The 17,949-nt window shown below is 42.1% G+C and overlaps 1 protein-coding gene across 2 annotated transcripts in view; it reads right to left on the bottom strand.

Moving 5' to 3' along the window:
• The window catches only part of SMAD2 (SMAD family member 2), an 89,884-nt gene that overhangs the window by 11,637 nt on the left and 60,298 nt on the right, over positions 1-17,949 (bottom strand). The window contains exons 4-7 of one of the 2 annotated variants that reach the window (XM_075932702.1): positions 11,460-11,549; positions 10,186-10,379; positions 8,863-8,997; positions 5,287-5,361 (exon numbers count right to left, since the gene is read on the bottom strand). In XM_075932702.1, coding sequence (XP_075788817.1) covers positions 5,287-5,361; positions 8,863-8,997; positions 10,186-10,379; positions 11,460-11,549 — 494 coding nt within the window. The remainder of the gene's footprint in view (positions 1-5,286; positions 5,362-8,862; positions 8,998-10,185; positions 10,380-11,459; positions 11,550-17,949) is intronic. The other variant, XM_075932703.1, reaches the window with a different exon arrangement.

The raw sequence follows: 17,949 nt of genomic DNA, 5'->3' as shown, positions 1-17,949 counted from the left end.
CTTTTGCTTTGTTAATACAACAAAACTATCAGTGCAATCCAGCCCTACTTCCAGGGAGACGTGTATTATAGGCAGCAGCAAGAGTGCCAGGTGGGAGCAGGTCCAAGAGAGGAGCCAGTTTAAAAACTAGCTCTCCGTGCAGACTGGCTGCCTGTCCTGCGCTGCTGCCTCCAATGCAGAAGGATGGAGAAAAGAAACATGAACTCTCCTGTACAGTCTGCTATGGACTGAAGCAAAATTAGAGGAAGAGGCAAAGACAAAAAAACAAGATAACTTCAACTTCTAGCAGGTTGGCCTTCCCCTAAAGCAGGAGTGGGCAATAATTTGACAGGGGCCACTTCACAAAATTTGAAAGTGGCTGCAGGCCAGCTCCGAAAGGGTAGGGCCTTGGGCAAAAGGGGGCTGATCTCTATAGGTGTAGCCCACCCTGGCAGGGAGAGGAGACTTTGCATGCTACCCCACTCAGACCATGATTGGTCTGGGGATGGGGAGAGCATGCAAAATCTCTTGTCCCCTGCCCCCACACTACCAGGGGCACATAGCATTTTGAACAGCAGATGGTTCCTTTTAGATGCTGCACGCCCCTGGGGGCAGGAGGAAACTTCGCACACTCCCCCGTCCCAGGTCTCAACTGGCCTGATATGAGGGAGCGACAGGGGGCTGCAGGCTAGAGGAAACAGCTTGACAGGCCGGATACAGCCTACAGACCCCATCTTACTCACCTGTATCCTAAGGCATCAAGCTTGGACTGGTGAGGCACTACAGTCTGTACCCAGACTAGAACAGCTGAAGTCCCATTTAAGTGGAAAGGCTTCCAACTTTAGAGAGACAACCTACCATGATAGTCTACTATCATGGAGCTGCTCGTTCATAGGTAATAGTGCTGAGTGCATATTGTCCAAGAGGAAACAAGAAGGACTGTGTAGAAAAATGTTTAGACCTAGACAGTCTTCAGTAGCTTACTTAAACAATAAACTCTATATAATTCAAAGGTTAGACACAGGGCAACAACTGACAAGGTTATTCAGATTATGGAATGGTTCTGAAGCAATAGTGTCACTGACACCAAGTGCCGTTAAAGGAGGAAGATTAGTGATTCTCAGTGGACCAAAAGCTTCCTTGACAGTCTTCAGCAGAAGGAACAAGGGACCAGCCTGTAGAAGTTGGCTATTTCATCATATTCTAGGCCACAATTATTCCTGAAGGAAATCTGCATTTGTGCAACCATTGTGCAATGCAAAATTTGCAGAGAATTAATGTTCTGTGCTGTGCCGTGCCATATTACCATCCCTACTCTCTTACAGAAGGTACTGCAAGAGCTGCTGGTCACCACTAGCAGCTGCTTGACTGCCCCCCCCCCCCCCCCCCCCCCGAGCCCAGCTGCCACACTCACAAATTGGAAAGACAGGGGCTGTGGGTTTAGGAGGGGAAGTGGAGGGTAGGGTTCCTGTCAGCTACCATTCCCGTCATACCCTAAAGGAAAAAGGCAGCAAGCAGGAAACTCCAAACAAATTTAGCACTTAGTTCAGGCTATTTCTTGCTCTGGATTAAGGATGTAAAGAGGCAGATAGTTGGGTAATCGTGTCCTTCATACAATTTGTCTCAATGACACGATTAGTAAATAAAGGAAGGTGCTCAGATGGAGCTGCCCCTGCTGCAGCTTTGCAGTTTAAATATAGTAAGAGCTGGGTGTGCAGGTAGCCCAGACAGAGGCTGCTGCCAGAGCAGCCTCCCCTGCTATCCCCCACCTCCACCTCTGACAGAGGCAGCAGCAAGGGGGTGGGGGAGGGGATCATGCAAGCAGCACAGGAGGGGGTGGGGTGGGTAAGGAGGAGCGAACCGGATTTTAAGCTAGCTTCCCTCAGCACCAGCTCCTGCTCCCCACGCCCTCTGATATAGAGGCAGCAAGGTGACGATGGGGGGAGGAGGGGAGAGAGGGTGCAAGAAGCCAACTACTCTTTTACATCCCTACTCTGGATCCCTGATCTCTAGGGGAATAGGCAGTGTGCATGCTTGAACTAAGAGTTGTTCTACAGCGAGGCTGTTGGGGTTGGGGGGCGGGGGGCCAGCACCAGAAAGATTATAGGCAGGGCTTGACAAACCCCGGCGAGAGCCACTCACCGGCCCCGCACTGCGCATGTACCAGACCGGCACTGCGCATGTGCGAAGCGCCGGTGAACAGGGCTCACGGAGCCACCGGCTAAAATCTACTCACCACAGGCGAGTAGATTCAGCGGTTTGTCGAGCCCTGATTATAGGGCTTTCTTTACATGCTAACCCCAGGGGAAAAGGTGTCTGTATTGCTAAATACATAATTGTTGAAAGGTATTTTGAAATAAATTACCAAAATAACTGAGAAATGCAATCTTATGTTATTTTGATAAAATACGCAAAGATTTAAAATACTGTATGCAGAATTCTCTTCTCTCCCACTCAGCACAAGAGCAAGACTGGATTAGGTTTATGCCCTTTGTTACTGGCCAAATGAGATTAGTGATTGATTTTTCAAATATTCTGTCACCAGCACTGGTAGCATCAAGCACTAATCATGCAAAGTTAAGGAGAGGTCTGACAGCCAGTCAGGGAATCTTACAGTTAAGGCAATGTACTTGGACCAGGGAGATCAGAGTCTCTCTCTCAGTTCTACCCAGTCTTCCCACAACACATTGGCCAAATTCACTTAATATCTGCCTCAGTTCCCTATTTAATGGGAATACTTCTCTAAATCAGAGGTATTTGTGAAGACATTCATTGCTGAGGCTGTCACACTGGGGTGATGAGCACAACAAGAAAAAAAGCAGCAAATCAGGCAGCCCCCCAACCTTCTGGAAACAAAAGCAGGATGTGTCAACTCCTTCAACTAAAACAAAATTATCTACAAAGATGCTCTTTTCAGGATGGTCTGGATATTGGTAAGTATGCTGCAGTGATTCATCCCTGAAACTACTTGGAATAGTCTAATGTTCATTTGTAAATACTGTAAATGTACTTGAATGAGTGGGAGAGAGAACTGGTATGGAAATTTCAGCAGTCCAAAGAAACTGTACCAGCATGCTTGTATATACCATGAGAACGCCATAATGATTTCTGTTGAAAAGGTGGTTCTTTAATGAAAATGGAATAAAGGACCCAAAACAGCAAATGTGTCAACATGATCCTGAAACTGTCCAAGGATGAACAGTTTTAAAACAAGGCTAAAGATTTGGCTGGTGTAGACCACAGCTTGCTTTGTACCCTAGCAAATAGAGTAAAATTTATTCTGTAAGACTGAAAAATGTAATGATTAACATATAAATTCAAAAGATTTAAATCAAGGCAAAACAAATTGAAACTGATATTGAGCAGTGATACAAAATAAGCAGTCAATCTACCAATGCCTTTTTTTTTAAAAAAAAGAGGGTGGAAGAAAATAGTTGTTAGTCTTTCATTCTGCCAAAGACCTCCTTAATGGGGGAGGAGAAAGTAAATTCTGTTGTACAAATCTGAATTCCAAATGATCATCCCTTTCCTGCTTTTGACAAACAGACAAGACAGGAAACTGGAAAGTATAAATGGGGAGAGGAGAGAATAAAGCTTTAGTAGATGTAGGGCAGGATACAGGACAATTAGCTACTCATTCAAACAGATGTTTTTGATTGGCAGATTGGCCACAACTCACATCCCTAGTCAGGAGTATCAGCTGGATGGTCTAGTCAGATCCCTTTTCTTCATTGGTCCTTTTCAAGCCAAGCAGAGTTAGCTGGAACACCCCATCTCAGCAAGCTGGTGTCAAGCAGCACAGTTAATTTTACAATCCGATGAAAAGTCAAGAGAGTAAGACACAGGACAGGCAAAAGATAGAAAATGGAAAAGGACAAATGGGGGGGGGGGGGGGGCGGCAAGACAGCAGGATTTCACAAGTATCAAGCTGAGTCCTCCAGTGATGATAGTCAAGTGTTCCCCCACAGTATTACGGTCGGGTGTCTCAATAATCCTTTTCCTACTGCCACAGTGACGGTAAAGTCGCCTGTCCCCTTGCTTCTTTTTAAAGGGGCTCCAGAAAAAGATGAAGGGAAGAATGGTTTATTCTGATTTTGCCACATTAAGTCTAATTTTTGAAATATGTATTTTAGTCCATTACTTCTACTCCTCATGTATGTCAGACTCTGAAACAATCCTTGAGTGGCATTAGAAAGCCATTTATTTTTAAATTAAGTTCACTGTAACAAATCATAAACCTATACCCACTTTCCAATTAGGCTTACAATTAAAGTAGGCCTGCCAGTCGGGTTGCCAGGTGTCTGGTATTGTACCGGACAGTCCGGTATTTGCATGCTCTGTCCAGTAAAAAACAGAAAATACCAGAGAGGCTGGGAGTCCCAGATGGGAGGCGGGGCTGCGATTGCTGCCAGGAGCTCTCAGTCGGTTGTGTGAGAAGGAGGGGAAGCCTCCTCCTTGTTCATGCATCGCCAGGAGCCTGCACAGGACAGGCAGCAAGTGCCTGGGTCAGTCCCGCTCCCTGCCAGCCAATTTGCTCACCCCACTCCCAGGCCAGTTCCCCCCACTTCCCCTTCCTCACTTCCCCGTCGAGCCCCCCTGCACCCCCTCACCCCCAGCTCTGCTTTCCGCAAGCCCATTCCTCTTCCTGATCTCCCACAGCCAGCGCCGCTGCACCTCTCCCGGCCCCTGCCAGCTCTGCTTCCCGCCCCCCCTTCCTCTCAGCCAGCGCTGCTGCCGCCCCCCCCCCCCCCGCCCAGCTCTGCTTTCCGCTGGCCCGTTCCTCTTCCTGATCTCCCCGGCCAGTGCCGCCGCATGCCCCCCTCCCCCCCAGCTCTGCTTCCCGCCCCCCTCCCCCTGACCACCCAATCCCCCCCAGCTGTGCTTCCCCCCCCCCCCACTCCCGGGACAGCACCACCCACTCCCGGCCGGTCCCCCCTCCCCCGATATCCCATGGCCAGCCCCATTGCCCCCCTCTCCTAGCCAACACTGCTCCCTTTCTGGCCGGTCCTTCCCCCCCACCACCCACCCATGAAGCGTGTCATGGTTTTTTTTTTTTTTTTTTTTTGTTGCGCTCAACAACTTTGGTCTCCCCCCCCCCCCCCCTTTTTTTTCCTTTCAACCAATTTTTCTCCCCAGTGGGTTTTTTTTTGGGGGGGGGGTTGGTATTTTTGTTTCAGCCATCTGGAAACCCTACTTGTCAGACCTCCATTACAACCATGGTTGAAAGAATTCATTCCATTGTGTTAGATGATCACACCTAGAAATCCTCGCTCTGAACACATAAGGAAGAGATGAACATTTTTTTACCTGTATCCATGCTTTGGTTCAACTGCTGGTCACTTGTTTCTCCATCTTCACTGATGTATCCTGGTGGTGGTGTTTCTACCAAAAGCAAACAAGTTCTATCAATATTATGTGCGTTAACCCATTGAATACTTCGAAGATTGAGTTTAGGATTTTTATCCTAGACTGTCTGTGCCATACATTTTCTGAGTAGTGACTTAGGATTTCATATTGGTGGGTGTTGTGCGTCACTGCAGCATTTGGAACACCTTCTAGCCTTAAGGATGTGTTTCATGTGAAATGTGTGTAATCTTGTCTATGTATAATTTCTTACACAGATCAAGTGTTCAATGCATAAGTGTATATATAACATCATATGCAACTCTTGTTTGTAGCACATTACAGCATGCTTGCATTTCAGCCAGCTGCAAAATTTTGCACTATTGATCAGCGACTTTCATATTTACTAGAATTATGAGTGAGAAGCCCTGTGGTGAGTTCATCCAGGAGGCTAAACACCTTCATATAAAAAGGTAGCCATAAAGATATCCAAATCCCGTGTTAGAATTTTTTACATTACAGAACCCCAAGCCTCCCCACAACAGTACAGTTTCACTCATCTCTCTAACATCCAAAAGAAGCTTTTGTTTCCCTCCTACTATACCTTCCAATTGACAATCCCATCTATGCCAGTTCCTTTGTAAGATTCTAAGCAATTCCAACTTGTTTTCAAAACACCACAAAATTCTTATGCTTATTATCTTCCTTTGAAGTTCTTAAAAAAAATTAACTTTTTTTCTTTATGTAACATCTTAAAATGTAGAGGGGGTTTGATACCTGAAACAAGGTTTAAAATTTCAGAGTGGAAAGAGTTAAAAAACCACATGCGACTATGGCTGGCAATATGTTTTCTATACTGCTGTGAAAGAATTATCTCCCACACTTCAGGCAGTCATTTTCTATGTGAAATCCTTGAGTTGGGCAAGCCTTCTGCTATCAAGGTACCTACTGATGCCTTTCCCTTTTTAAGGTCTACAAACGAAAGAAGAAGAAAAAAAAAAAATTTCAAAGCAACTAGTTGAGTCACTACTCAACTAGTTGCTTCTCTCCCTGCCGCACCTATCAGAGGCAGTGGGGGGGGGGGGGGGGCGTGGAGGAGATGTACAGGAGCCAGTGCTGAGGGTTCCCCCAGTACCATCTCCTTGGGGGTGGGGGAGGCAGACAGTGGGGGACCAGGCATAAGCCAGGACAGCTGAGTCCCAGCTTGTGCAAGGTCCCCTGCTGCGCTTTTGCCTTTTTAAAGGTAGAAAAAGCTGCCCGGTTCTTACTACATTTAAAAATGCAGAACTGCAGTAGGGTTAGCATCTGGGGTGCTAACCCCACTGCAGCTCTGAAGTTCCCCTCTTATCGACTAATCAAGCAGCTGAAGGAATTTCCATTGACTATTCGATTAGTTGATTAAACGCAATTTAACATCCTTAAAATGAACCTTAAATCATTGTATTTGTATTTGATTGTTAAAAATAGATGCATTACTGAGGTAGTGGAGAGATGTTTAACATTGTAATTAGGAATGTTAGCTGTAATTTACACAATTAACTGATAAGCCAGGGCTCCCTACTGGCTCCGAGGAGCTCTCTTCTCCCCCTCCCCACCCTCATCTCTGTATGGGGGGGGGGGGGGGAGGGATGTGAGAGTGAGAAGGGGGAGGGAGCCAGTGCTTACAGGGATCCAGCTTAAAAGCGGCTTCCCATGAACATCAGCTCCCACTTACACATTTACATGTAGGGAAGGGGGGCAACTACTGAATTTCAGTGGTTACAAAAATAAACATTTGCTAAATGTGTAACACCCCTAACTGTAATTAAATGAATAGTAAAAAGTTAAGTTCTACTTTTTTTAATAAGCATTGCAAAAAAGATTTCAAAGTCTTGAATTAGTTATGATTGCACTTGGGAGAAATCAAAGGAATCGAACAAGACTAAGTCTGAAATTAAATTTTGACAAATACTAACTACATTTACAGTGAAGTCATAAACTGCTAACATGCATCCTAGAAATCTCACATTCTTATTTCTATGGGACCACAGTTGTAGATATCAGAAACAAAGATTCTACTTGCACACAATAAAGTACCCAAGGTATCTATTTTCTGAACTGTACTATCATTACTACATCAGATCACTAGCAATATTTACAAGGTTAGCAGTCAGGGGTGGCCAACCCATTACAGACAAAGAGCCAAAATAGTTGTGAATATAGCTCAAAGAGCCAGGGGAGGGAAAGAGGTGGGTGGGGGGGGGGGGGGGGGGGGGGAAGAGTTGTCATCAAGCAAAATAAAAGGCCTGCCCCCCTTTAAGAAACATTTTTCCTATTTTGCGTTGCTAACCTTCAACTTTTGTCATTCAAATATTCTATACCTGGTCTTTGCCTTAGAACACAGATTCTACCTAGCACCCAAGTGGTCCAAAACAGCCAACTTAAGTTTGGTATTGAAGATCCTTATTACTAGTCCGAGTGTGAAAGATGAAGTCTTTGCACATGCAGTCATTTTAGAATACATGCACCTATGACTGATCACACAGCCCACATGATCCAGCTCTACCATGTGTCAGTCAGATTTAGGAACATCCACAGCATGGGGTTGAATCTTCCAACCATGAACTTACTTAATTCTGTTATGAACACAGTTATAATTCTGGCTTCCACAATATCCCTTAGCAAATGAGATCCACTGGTTGACAGTGTGCTGGGTGAAAGAACCTACTGCCTATTACTTTAATTTGGTAAATATTCGCTCTTGTTATCTACCCCTGCACATACCACACTTCCCCTAGTTACTTTCTTCACACAATTCATGAGTTTATAGACTTCTACCTTATCTCCAAGTCCTTTTCTCCTTTGATCCCTAGTCATCTATTTTTTACTTCAACAATCCCAGTCTTCAGTTTCTCCTTACTTCCAGTTTTATACCCATAATCATTTGAGTTTCCCTTGTGTACCTTTTCTAATTCTAAAAATATCATTGAGGTAGAGCAACTAGAACTATCTGCAGTTGTGGCAGCCGCTCAATGAAAAGTGGTTTTCACACAACTATCCACAGTGACTCTAAGCCTCTTAAGTGGTAGCAGCCAATTCAGACACCGTCACCTTGAATGTACAGGCGGGATTATGTTTTCCAACATGCATTACTTTGCACATAGCAAAAATGAATTTCATCTGCCATTTTGTCACCCAGCAGTATTAGATTGCTTTATAATTCTTAGCGCTCAACTTTGGACCTAACTATATTAAATTTGTATCATCTGCAAACTTGGACATTTCACTGTTCATCATGCCCCTTTTCCAGATCATTTATCAAATCAGACCATTGTCCTCAATAGCATCTCAAATCCTAGACATGCAGTCCAATAATACATATACGCTGTCCTATCTGCATTGACAAAACTGGCTTAGTTTACTAAAAGCATATTTATAAATATTTCCACTAGAGTTAATATATAGCTTCAAAAAGCTGCACTTTGAAGTTTACTAGAAAGATATGGATATGTTCTTTTATCTGAACACTTAGATAAGCCGAATATCTTTAAAAAATCCTACCTGGTATATAATTGCTCTGTGGTTCAATTCCAGCTGGAAAGTTAGTGTTTTCAGGAATGGAATGAGTATAGTCGTCAAGAGGTGGAAGTTCTGTTAGAATCTCAGTATGTCGTGGCACTAGTACAGGAGGCAAAACTGGGAAAGAACATAAAATATTAGTGAGATCCTGTAAAAACCATTTTACTTCTCTGTGCTATGTGCACCAGATCTTCAGATAGGCTGAGCTGTTTTGAAAATCTCAGGCAAATTACAGAGCAGTTCTAAATCAGTTATCAGAAGCATCAGATTTGCAAAACGCCTGTATAATACTGATCTATGAAAAACCAAGTTGGAACATGGTCATTTATGTTTTTAGTAAAGGCAGGTGATTTCACTACACTAATTGCAGACATTTTCATGATGAACTGGGGGTTACCAGCTTGAAACAATCCAATTCTAGGGATGTAAAAAAGTAGTCTTTAAGCCGAGGCTTATCGGGTAGTTGCCCTCGCACCTTGTTGATTCGACTACTCACATCCCCCCCACTCCCGCTGCCTCTATATCAGAGGCGCAAGAGGACAGGGGAGCACCAACTTAAAAGCTGTGTCCCCTTCCCTCCCCCCCCCCCCCCCCAGCACCGTCTCCGCGGTGGAGACAGGGCAGCAGAGGTGCAGTAGTGCTTCAGCTCTGACTTTTAAATGTAGTAAGAGCCACCTGGTTCTTACTACATTTAAACAGTAGAGGTGCAGCATGGGATCTGGCTCCTACTACATTTGAACTGCAGAGCCACAGCAGCCACTTAACTAACCATGTACTTGATATACATTATATTGAGTACACTATTAGTTATTTATGCGTTACTTAACATCCTCATCCAAGAAAGATTTTTTACAAGATTTACTATACAGCCAGTCTCTGACTTACGAATGAATTACGTACCAAACACTAGGTCATAACTCGATCTGTTCGTAAGTCAGATTACATTCACGTACGTACAGCTGCGCTGTTCATAAGTGTGGATTTTGATCTTAACTCGGGGACCGGCTATATAGGAGGTTAGTCATAAATACAAACGATCATAAGTCGATGTGTTCGTAACTAGGGCACCGGCTGTATTACAATGGCTGAAAAGTTGCCTAAAAGTCAAATTACTCAAGTTTGCAAGATCTATGCTACGTTTTCATTCAAATCTTGTCACTCCTGGCAACGCAGCATGGACAACCCAATTCTGCTGACTTTTTCCACCTTAAATATTACTAACAGACTCCAACTAATCTATTAAGAGTTTTCTGAGTAAATATTGTGGTGAAGCATCTTTAAGAAGTCTAAGACAAATCTTCCTACCTGGTGTCTCCACTCTCTGGTAGTGGTATGGGTTTACACATACTTCATCCTTTTTAAGATTAAAAGCATATTCACAGTTTTCAATTGCCTTAAGTTCATGGTGACTGTGAAGATCTGGCCAACGCCACAAGCGGCAGTAAATAACATGTGGTAATCCTTTACGATGAGATACTTGTAGGCGGCCATCGAGAGACCTATATAGGGAAGATGTTCAAAAATGTTTACAGATTGTGTCTTAATCATCATAATCAAAAGGTTGGGTAATGGGGGGAGGGGGGGAAATGTTTCAAGAATGTTTTCTCCCCCACGAGAAAACAATAGGATTACAATATTTGATCTGCTGTTGCTAGAGAACTTCAAATAGTAATACTTTTAAAGTAGCTTGAGAAGCTCTAGAATAAGTTAGTACCTATGAGTTTGGGGTTCATTAAAAGCCATTACAGCTCTAAGCACATAAGATGAATACTTCATGTGTATTTGACACATACAAGACATGCACATCTTTAACACTCCCTTAATATCTTCCCTCCTTAGGGCTATGCTACAGCATGGATGCTTTAAGCAGAGTACTTTCCAGAAGACTGCAAATGAACAAAGCAGTCAGCTGCTCAGGTGATCCACATGGCAGTACAACGGTAATGCGAAAAGCATCAAAACACATCTTGTAAACGTGTACAATTTAATTATGTTCTTGAGTATTCATGTACCTTGCTACCAGTTGAAAGTGTTTTGCTAGTTTTAAGACAGACTGCATAAGCTTACACAAATGCAGATGTTTATGATTGTTATGGGATGGGAGAGACAAACCTCAATACAAAAAGTAAAGGTGACATGAAAAAATGGAAGCCTATTTAATTTAAACAATAATTCTTTAAATCTTGCTAACTGATCAGCCAATGTGCTTCTAGTTCAAATATATATCTAGCACACAAAGCAATTTAAAAACTTTGTAAGGTTAGGCCTAAAGAGTTACGTGTGCTACCTATTATAAAACACCAAAACACATTAGCGCTTGCATTTTCCAATTCTTCCCATTCTTTCAATGGCATTCATGTGGAAGGAGAATGTTCCAGAATTAGAATTTTCATTGGTCAAAACATCAGCTGAGAACTTTTAAAAGAAATAGTGGCAAGCAATTGTTTTAGAATGCTATACCGTATGACAATTAGGAAGCATTTTAGTATAATTTACAGCAAAAGCATCCCTGTACAGTCCCTCCAAAGCCAATCCCTCCCACAAGATCTCTATGATGAGACAGAGGGCAACATATTCACCTGGTTTGTTCAGAGAAGCTGTAAAGGCCTGTTGTATCCCACTGATCTATCGTATTTGGTGTACTCAGTCCCCAAATTTCAGAGCAAGTGCTGTGCATAAATTGAAAACAAAACAAAAAAATTGATGTGAATATGGAAACATGGTTATTCAAAATACCATGATGTAGAACATGGAAAAATGTACATAATACTTCCTTTCACATAGAAGATACAGCATTAGATATCAGTTAAACCTAACACAAATGCTCTATTTTCTATATGAAGGAGGTCAATAAAATGGAACATGTGACTCAAGGTAAATGATAATGTTTTTAAAAGGTGAACAATTTCTCTGGCTTGAAGTAGTCAGCATAGCTGTAATGTCCCTTAAAACACGCAAAACTTCAACCTGGCTGGAAACAAGATTTACTTTAAAACCAATTTTTAAATAAACCTATTTAAGGAATTCAAAGAAAGGCCATGTGCATCTTAATTTGAATTGCCACAGCATAAGGAAAACAACTTTTAGACATCACCATGTCAGTACCAATCTAATATTGCTGCTCATCTGCTAGCTTACTGCTTTTTCTAAGTTAGAAAACTTCAGCTTGTTTCAGAGAAGCACCTGTCTTCTTGTTAGGACAATTACAGAAAATGGTGAGTAATCTTAAGTAAAGCATATATCAAAATAACGTTTCCTGCTACCAGCGTAGACAAGAAAAACAGTATGACAAAATAGCTTCAAAGTAGCCCATCTCAGGGTTAAAATGTAACTAATGACCGCAAACAATAAATAAATTGGGTAGAGGGGTGGGGGAAAATACCTTTCCTTACCATTCTGTGAAAGACAGTATTTTTTATTAAATCAGTTCTGAGACTTCAATGGATGGATCCATACCAGTGTAATAATAATTACAAGAGTTTTAAGTGAAGAGAAGACAGTGTGCTGTTGTAGACTGGACAGCATAGTTCTGGGAATGAACTATTCCGTCTTCCAGCTCTATCAGATTCGCTCTACAGCCTTTGGAATTAAAAAATTTTACTTTCCCATCTATAAAAACAGAATAACCTTGCACCTCAAACTTAAAGAGAATGTCAGTGTTTGGACACACTGCTTTGAAATGCCAAGCACCAGTTATAAAGACAGTCTGAAGTTTGTTTGCTGTAGTTTTGACGTTAATGCCCCTTAAATATTACCATACATGAGAAATCCAATATTTCCAAACCCTTAAGTATCAAAGCTTGTGCTTGTAACTTAAAATTAGTGTGACATTCTATACTAAGTCAAAGGTAAGTGCTAATAAACAATTTAAAAATAAAATTGCTGCATTTTTACACAAGTGGTTTGTATAGGAGTTCTCTATTTTGCATAAACTCAAACAGCTATCATTCACATACATGCCTTTTACAACCAACTAATTCAATTTATTGAAATTTTATTATCTAGGTAACAGAAAAAAAACAACAAGATGAGGAACTTGAGTGAACCATGTTTCATTTTGTGATCACTTACTCTACTAATGAAATACTGCAGTTTTCAGGCGAAATCATTACCTTTAATATGCATCACTGCTGCTTTAAAGATTGGCCAAGATGCCTGGGTCTAAAGACTTATGAGTACATACTAGGTATTAAGTGACATATGACGTCTTTATGGTTTTATAATTGGTGTTGGTCATCTTTGAGATATGGCTCCTTCAAATTCAGCAGTAATATTTCAAACTTTACACTGGATTACTTAGAGCAGATAAATGCAAGCAGAACTTTAGTCTCTGTACCCATTTAGACTTGTCTGTAAAAGTATTTGGAATATCAAGTTATTAGCTCATCTCAAGTGGCTCAGAAAACAGTGTTCATCAACTAATGTCAGGCAAACACCACTCCAGTTTGATCACATATGGGTCTCTATTTTGCAATGAATCCTGAGACACCATCCTAGAAGGGAAGGATGCTTTTATTTAAAAAAAAGTGAGAATACTTAATCAAAGGTTATCAAGTTTTTCATCTTTCCAACAGATCCAGAATGCAGGGAGTATGTCACTCAGGATCCAGGACACACAGTGGCTTAGATCCGAGGTAATGCCAGTGTGAGCTTTAGATATACTGGGTTTTCATCCCAACTCCAACAATATATGGATAAGCCACTGATGTAGATGTTCTAGTACAAATGTACTATATATTTGAGAGAGTAGGTCTCATGGTCTATTGAGCTTCTCCTAAATGGTAAGACCTAGGACCACCAAATTTGATATTTAGCTTGCTCTTAATTTAAAGCAGGGTTTCCCAACCTATGAGTCGGGACCCAAATATGGGTCGCCATTATATTTCAAAATAGTCACCAAGTGTCTCCCCAGGTGGCTCTGCCCTCCCTCCTCCCTGTGTTTTTGAATTGCCTTGGGTCACCAAGTCTTCCTGAATTGTCAAAATGGGTCCCCATCTAGAAAAGGTTGGGAACTGCTGATTTAAAGCAAGGAAAGAGTTTGGGCCAAGATAATGGGATGTGTCTGGAATGCAAATGATTCTCATAAAACAGAAAGGGAGGGCTCAGGTAGCAGGGACAGCTATAGTGTAATGACCATGGGGGAGCAGCAAGGGGCCAGAGATAGGGACCAGGAGAGCTATCTACTATATACTGGAGAGAGTCTGTCCCCAAGACAGACACACAAACTCTGATATGTACCTCTCCCCCAGTTGTGCCTGCTAGAACTGCAGCAGCCATGGAGAGGTGCTTCTCAGCTGGCCCCAAGCTGCTGCAGAGAGAGATCTGGGGTTGTCCTCTCCTTGGGGCAGCCTACATATTGAACTCTTCATCCCCAGCTTACCTCACAGCAATGATATAAAATGAAGAAAAACAAAAATTGACATAAAGACCCAAGCACTACTGGGTAAAGCCCCAACAATCAAATATAATCAAGGAAACCCATGGCTTACAAGGATGGAGCCTGCTTGAAAACAACCTGTATGATCAATACAGTGGATCATTGTTACCACATCTATTACTGTTCACTGTAGCAAACCTATACTGATATACCACCAAAGTTGCGTCCAGAGGACTTCCCCTTTTTGTGCTCCACCAAGTGATTTCAGAACAGATGGTGTACCAAAAAACACCACTCCAACAAACAGTAAGATTCTAAAATGTTCACTCTTAACCTAGATAAATTAACAATAAAAAATCTTCTTAATTGGAACAGAGGTTTAAAAATAAGACCATTCTGAAGTAAGCCTTGATAAATAAAAATCTAAGATAATCCAAACTGCTAGCCTTCTTGGTTCCAATACCATAAAGTTGAACCAATCCCACAAATAAAACAGGATTAGACTGGAACAGCCCAGTGTTTTTATGGTGTCAGTGCTCTCAACTTTTTGGATGAAAAACTGCTTATAGTCTTGGTGAACAGGGTTTGGTCCACAAAATCTACTTTACTACTGGAGACTGCAAGACAGTTGTTCCTGTAGAAGGCATAAAACATTCTAAACACCAATTATATAAAGCTTGTTATGGGTGTCATCTATAATAATGTCTTGGTTTGGTTTTAAAAGGTTTCAAAGGAGCTGTGGCCAAACATTGCACTGCTTTAGTGATCCATATTTGTTAGGCCACTTAATTTGATTTGAATGGTCTCACTTTTTGGTATATGGTGGTTCCATCTCCACCTTCACCATCCCCATAAGATTAGAGATACAAGTTAGTCATAATGCCATAATTGCTATCACATGTGGTACAGGGGGATGCCTCTTTAAGAACCATGTTTTTCTAAAGTTCTGTTATGTAAACTGATTGCCCCAATGTCAACGCCAATCTTCTCTTTACAGTTACTGAAGGACTTCTCTATTTATAATCTGAGGCATAAATTTAAATTAATATAGCACCAGAATCCAGGCAGATGCATCTCCTGGAAAGGAATTTAAATTAAAACAAAAAGGCATACTTGTACCTTAATAAAAATATCCACCTAGGGGGCTAAATATAATGTTATAACTGCTCACGAATATTTTGATAAGGCCTCATGGTCATCCTTGGTCAGAAATGTAGCTATAAGCAGGCAGAAGCTGAGCTGGTTTCCTCATGGCTTTTAAATTGACCATATTTTAGAGATTTGCCAAGTGTATCTTTTAGTCTTCATGGAAAGTCCTCCTTGAAGAAACTGGGACTGCTTCTTCTGCATGTAATTGAGACTCTCCATCATGGAGAGAGGGTAGCCAAATTGAATTGCATGACATCTCTTAAATTCCAAGGATTCTGGAGTAGGAGCAAGGGAAAGTACATCCTCAGAGGTTAGCATATTCCTCATATTAAGATAAATTATCCCATTACCCAAAATTCATGGGACAGCCTGGGACATTACCCTGTCTAACATCTGGTTAACCACACTATGGACAATCTGATCTTTTATACTCAAACCACCAAACTGAGCAGAGAACAGACGTGGTTGATAATTGTTACACCTCTTCACCTCAAGATCTCCATTCTTTAACTCAGAAACCAATACACTTTTCACTTGAGGATATCTGTATATCAGAATCTTTCCCCAGAGTTACAAAAGCTGCAAGCTGCCTCTTCCTCTGACTACGAAAAATAACAGTGGTCAGTGCAGTGAGATTTTTTTTTTTAAATGTGTCCACCTTTCTATTACCACTTTCAGCCTTTCCACTTCCTCATTTCCTCCTAAGTGGACATCAGAGTTCCAAATAAAGTTATTCTGGCCAAGAAATTGTCCAAAAGAAGCCAACAATTGCAACAAATCTTCCATAAATTTGCAACAGAATGCTAAACCCGCTTCTTTCAGAGAGAAAGGTACACTGCAATGTAATGCAAGAGGAACTGGTAAAAGAAGAACGTAACCAGAAAAGAAAGAAAAGCTTCTCATTGGCAAAATTCCGACACGGGGAAACTACCATTAGTCTGCATCAGTGGAACAAATCATGTCAAAAGAGATTGCAATCTGCAGCTTGTAGGAGAGCAACGGATGGAAGAGATTCATTTTGGGCTTGAATATCATGAATGATTTAGCACCGAATAAGAGAGGGGAGTGTTATGATTTGACCTATAATGGTAAGGTGGGAAAAGTTGCCTCCTCTCATTTAATGAGGTGGGCAGGTGTACAGCCCTACATCATATTTAAAAAAATCCATTTTGCATTACCGGATATAACCTGTATAGGAAGGTGGGATTAGTATTAGGGATGTTAAATATCAATAGTCAATTAACTTCATGAATTCTTATTGGTTACTCAAATATTCTATAGTCCCCAGGAGTGGGGCCGGTAGCCAGTGTTCTCCGGCCCCACTCCTGAGTAGCCGCCTGCCACTCCATGCTGCTGCCTCTCTACCAGAGAGGCAACAGTGCAAGGTGGGAGCTGGCCTGTGAGGGGAGCCAGTTTAAAAACAAGCTCCCTTTGCAGACAGGCTGCCTGTCGCCCTATGCTGCTGCCTCTGATACAGGCAGCAGTGCAGGGTGGCAGGAGCCCGTTTAGGGTAAGGGTCTGAGCTCCTAGATTCAGCACAAGTCAGAACTGAGCCAAGCTGCCTGCCCAACTTGCTCTTAATATACTTTAAGTCAGTGTCTCAAACTTTTTAAAACCGAGGAACACCAAACAATTTTTTTTTTAAATGAGGAACACACAAAAAGTCAGAGGGAAGTAATTGAGCAAAAAAGTCACCTGTCCCTTTAAGGGCGGCCATTTTTAATGGTTCTACACAGCACACCTCCAACTGCCTCGTGGCACTCCGGTGTTCCCTGGAACACAGTTCAAGAAACACTGATTTAAATGCAGAGCCACAGTGAGGAAGGTCCCAGACCTGGCACGAGCCAGAACTGAGCTGGGCTGCTGGGCCAGTCTGCTGGGGGGCGGGGGGGGAGGGGGGTGGTAAGAGAGCATGTAGTCTATAGCATTAAGCTTTTTCTGATCAGTTAATCGACTACACTATGACATCCCTAATTAGTATGAGGTGGAAAAGTAGCTCTTACCCAAGAGTCCACAGACTCCAATACAAGTTTTGGAATGAACAGACCATATGTAGATCTGGCTCCAAAACCAGGTCATAATCCAAATATTCTAGTAGGGCCATACCCTACCTGCCTCTGTACCAGGAAAAAAAGTGATCAAGTGCAGAGCTGAGAGATTATATATATTGCCTTTCATTTGAAAGGCTCAACAGAACATTACAGGTACTTTCAGAAGTATCTGCATATATACTGGCTATAAACACAGGCGTATGAGTAATAACTAGTAAGTATCCTGAGAGAAGGCTCATGCTAGTGTTTGGTGTTGTGATCATACAATTTAGAAGGGGAGGTGGTTGTAGAAACAATTTTCTAATGTCTTGCCATTTAAACAGGAGTCCTTCAGGACTGAAAGCCAGCTGAAGAAATAACCAACAGAATGCAACAAACAGAAATAAGGAAGGAAGGAAAAGAGAATATGGGAAAGCAATTAGTAGGATCAAAAAAGCTGAAGTAATTCCTAGCATATCAATAGTAACCATGCAAAAATTGTGATGAACATGC

This window comes from Pelodiscus sinensis, chromosome 6 (assembly GCF_049634645.1).
Source record: "Pelodiscus sinensis isolate JC-2024 chromosome 6, ASM4963464v1, whole genome shotgun sequence".
NCBI lineage: Eukaryota > Metazoa > Chordata > Testudines > Trionychidae > Pelodiscus > Pelodiscus sinensis.
Note: the sequence above shows the minus strand (reverse complement) of the source record. Positions and strands in the feature narration are given on the sequence as shown.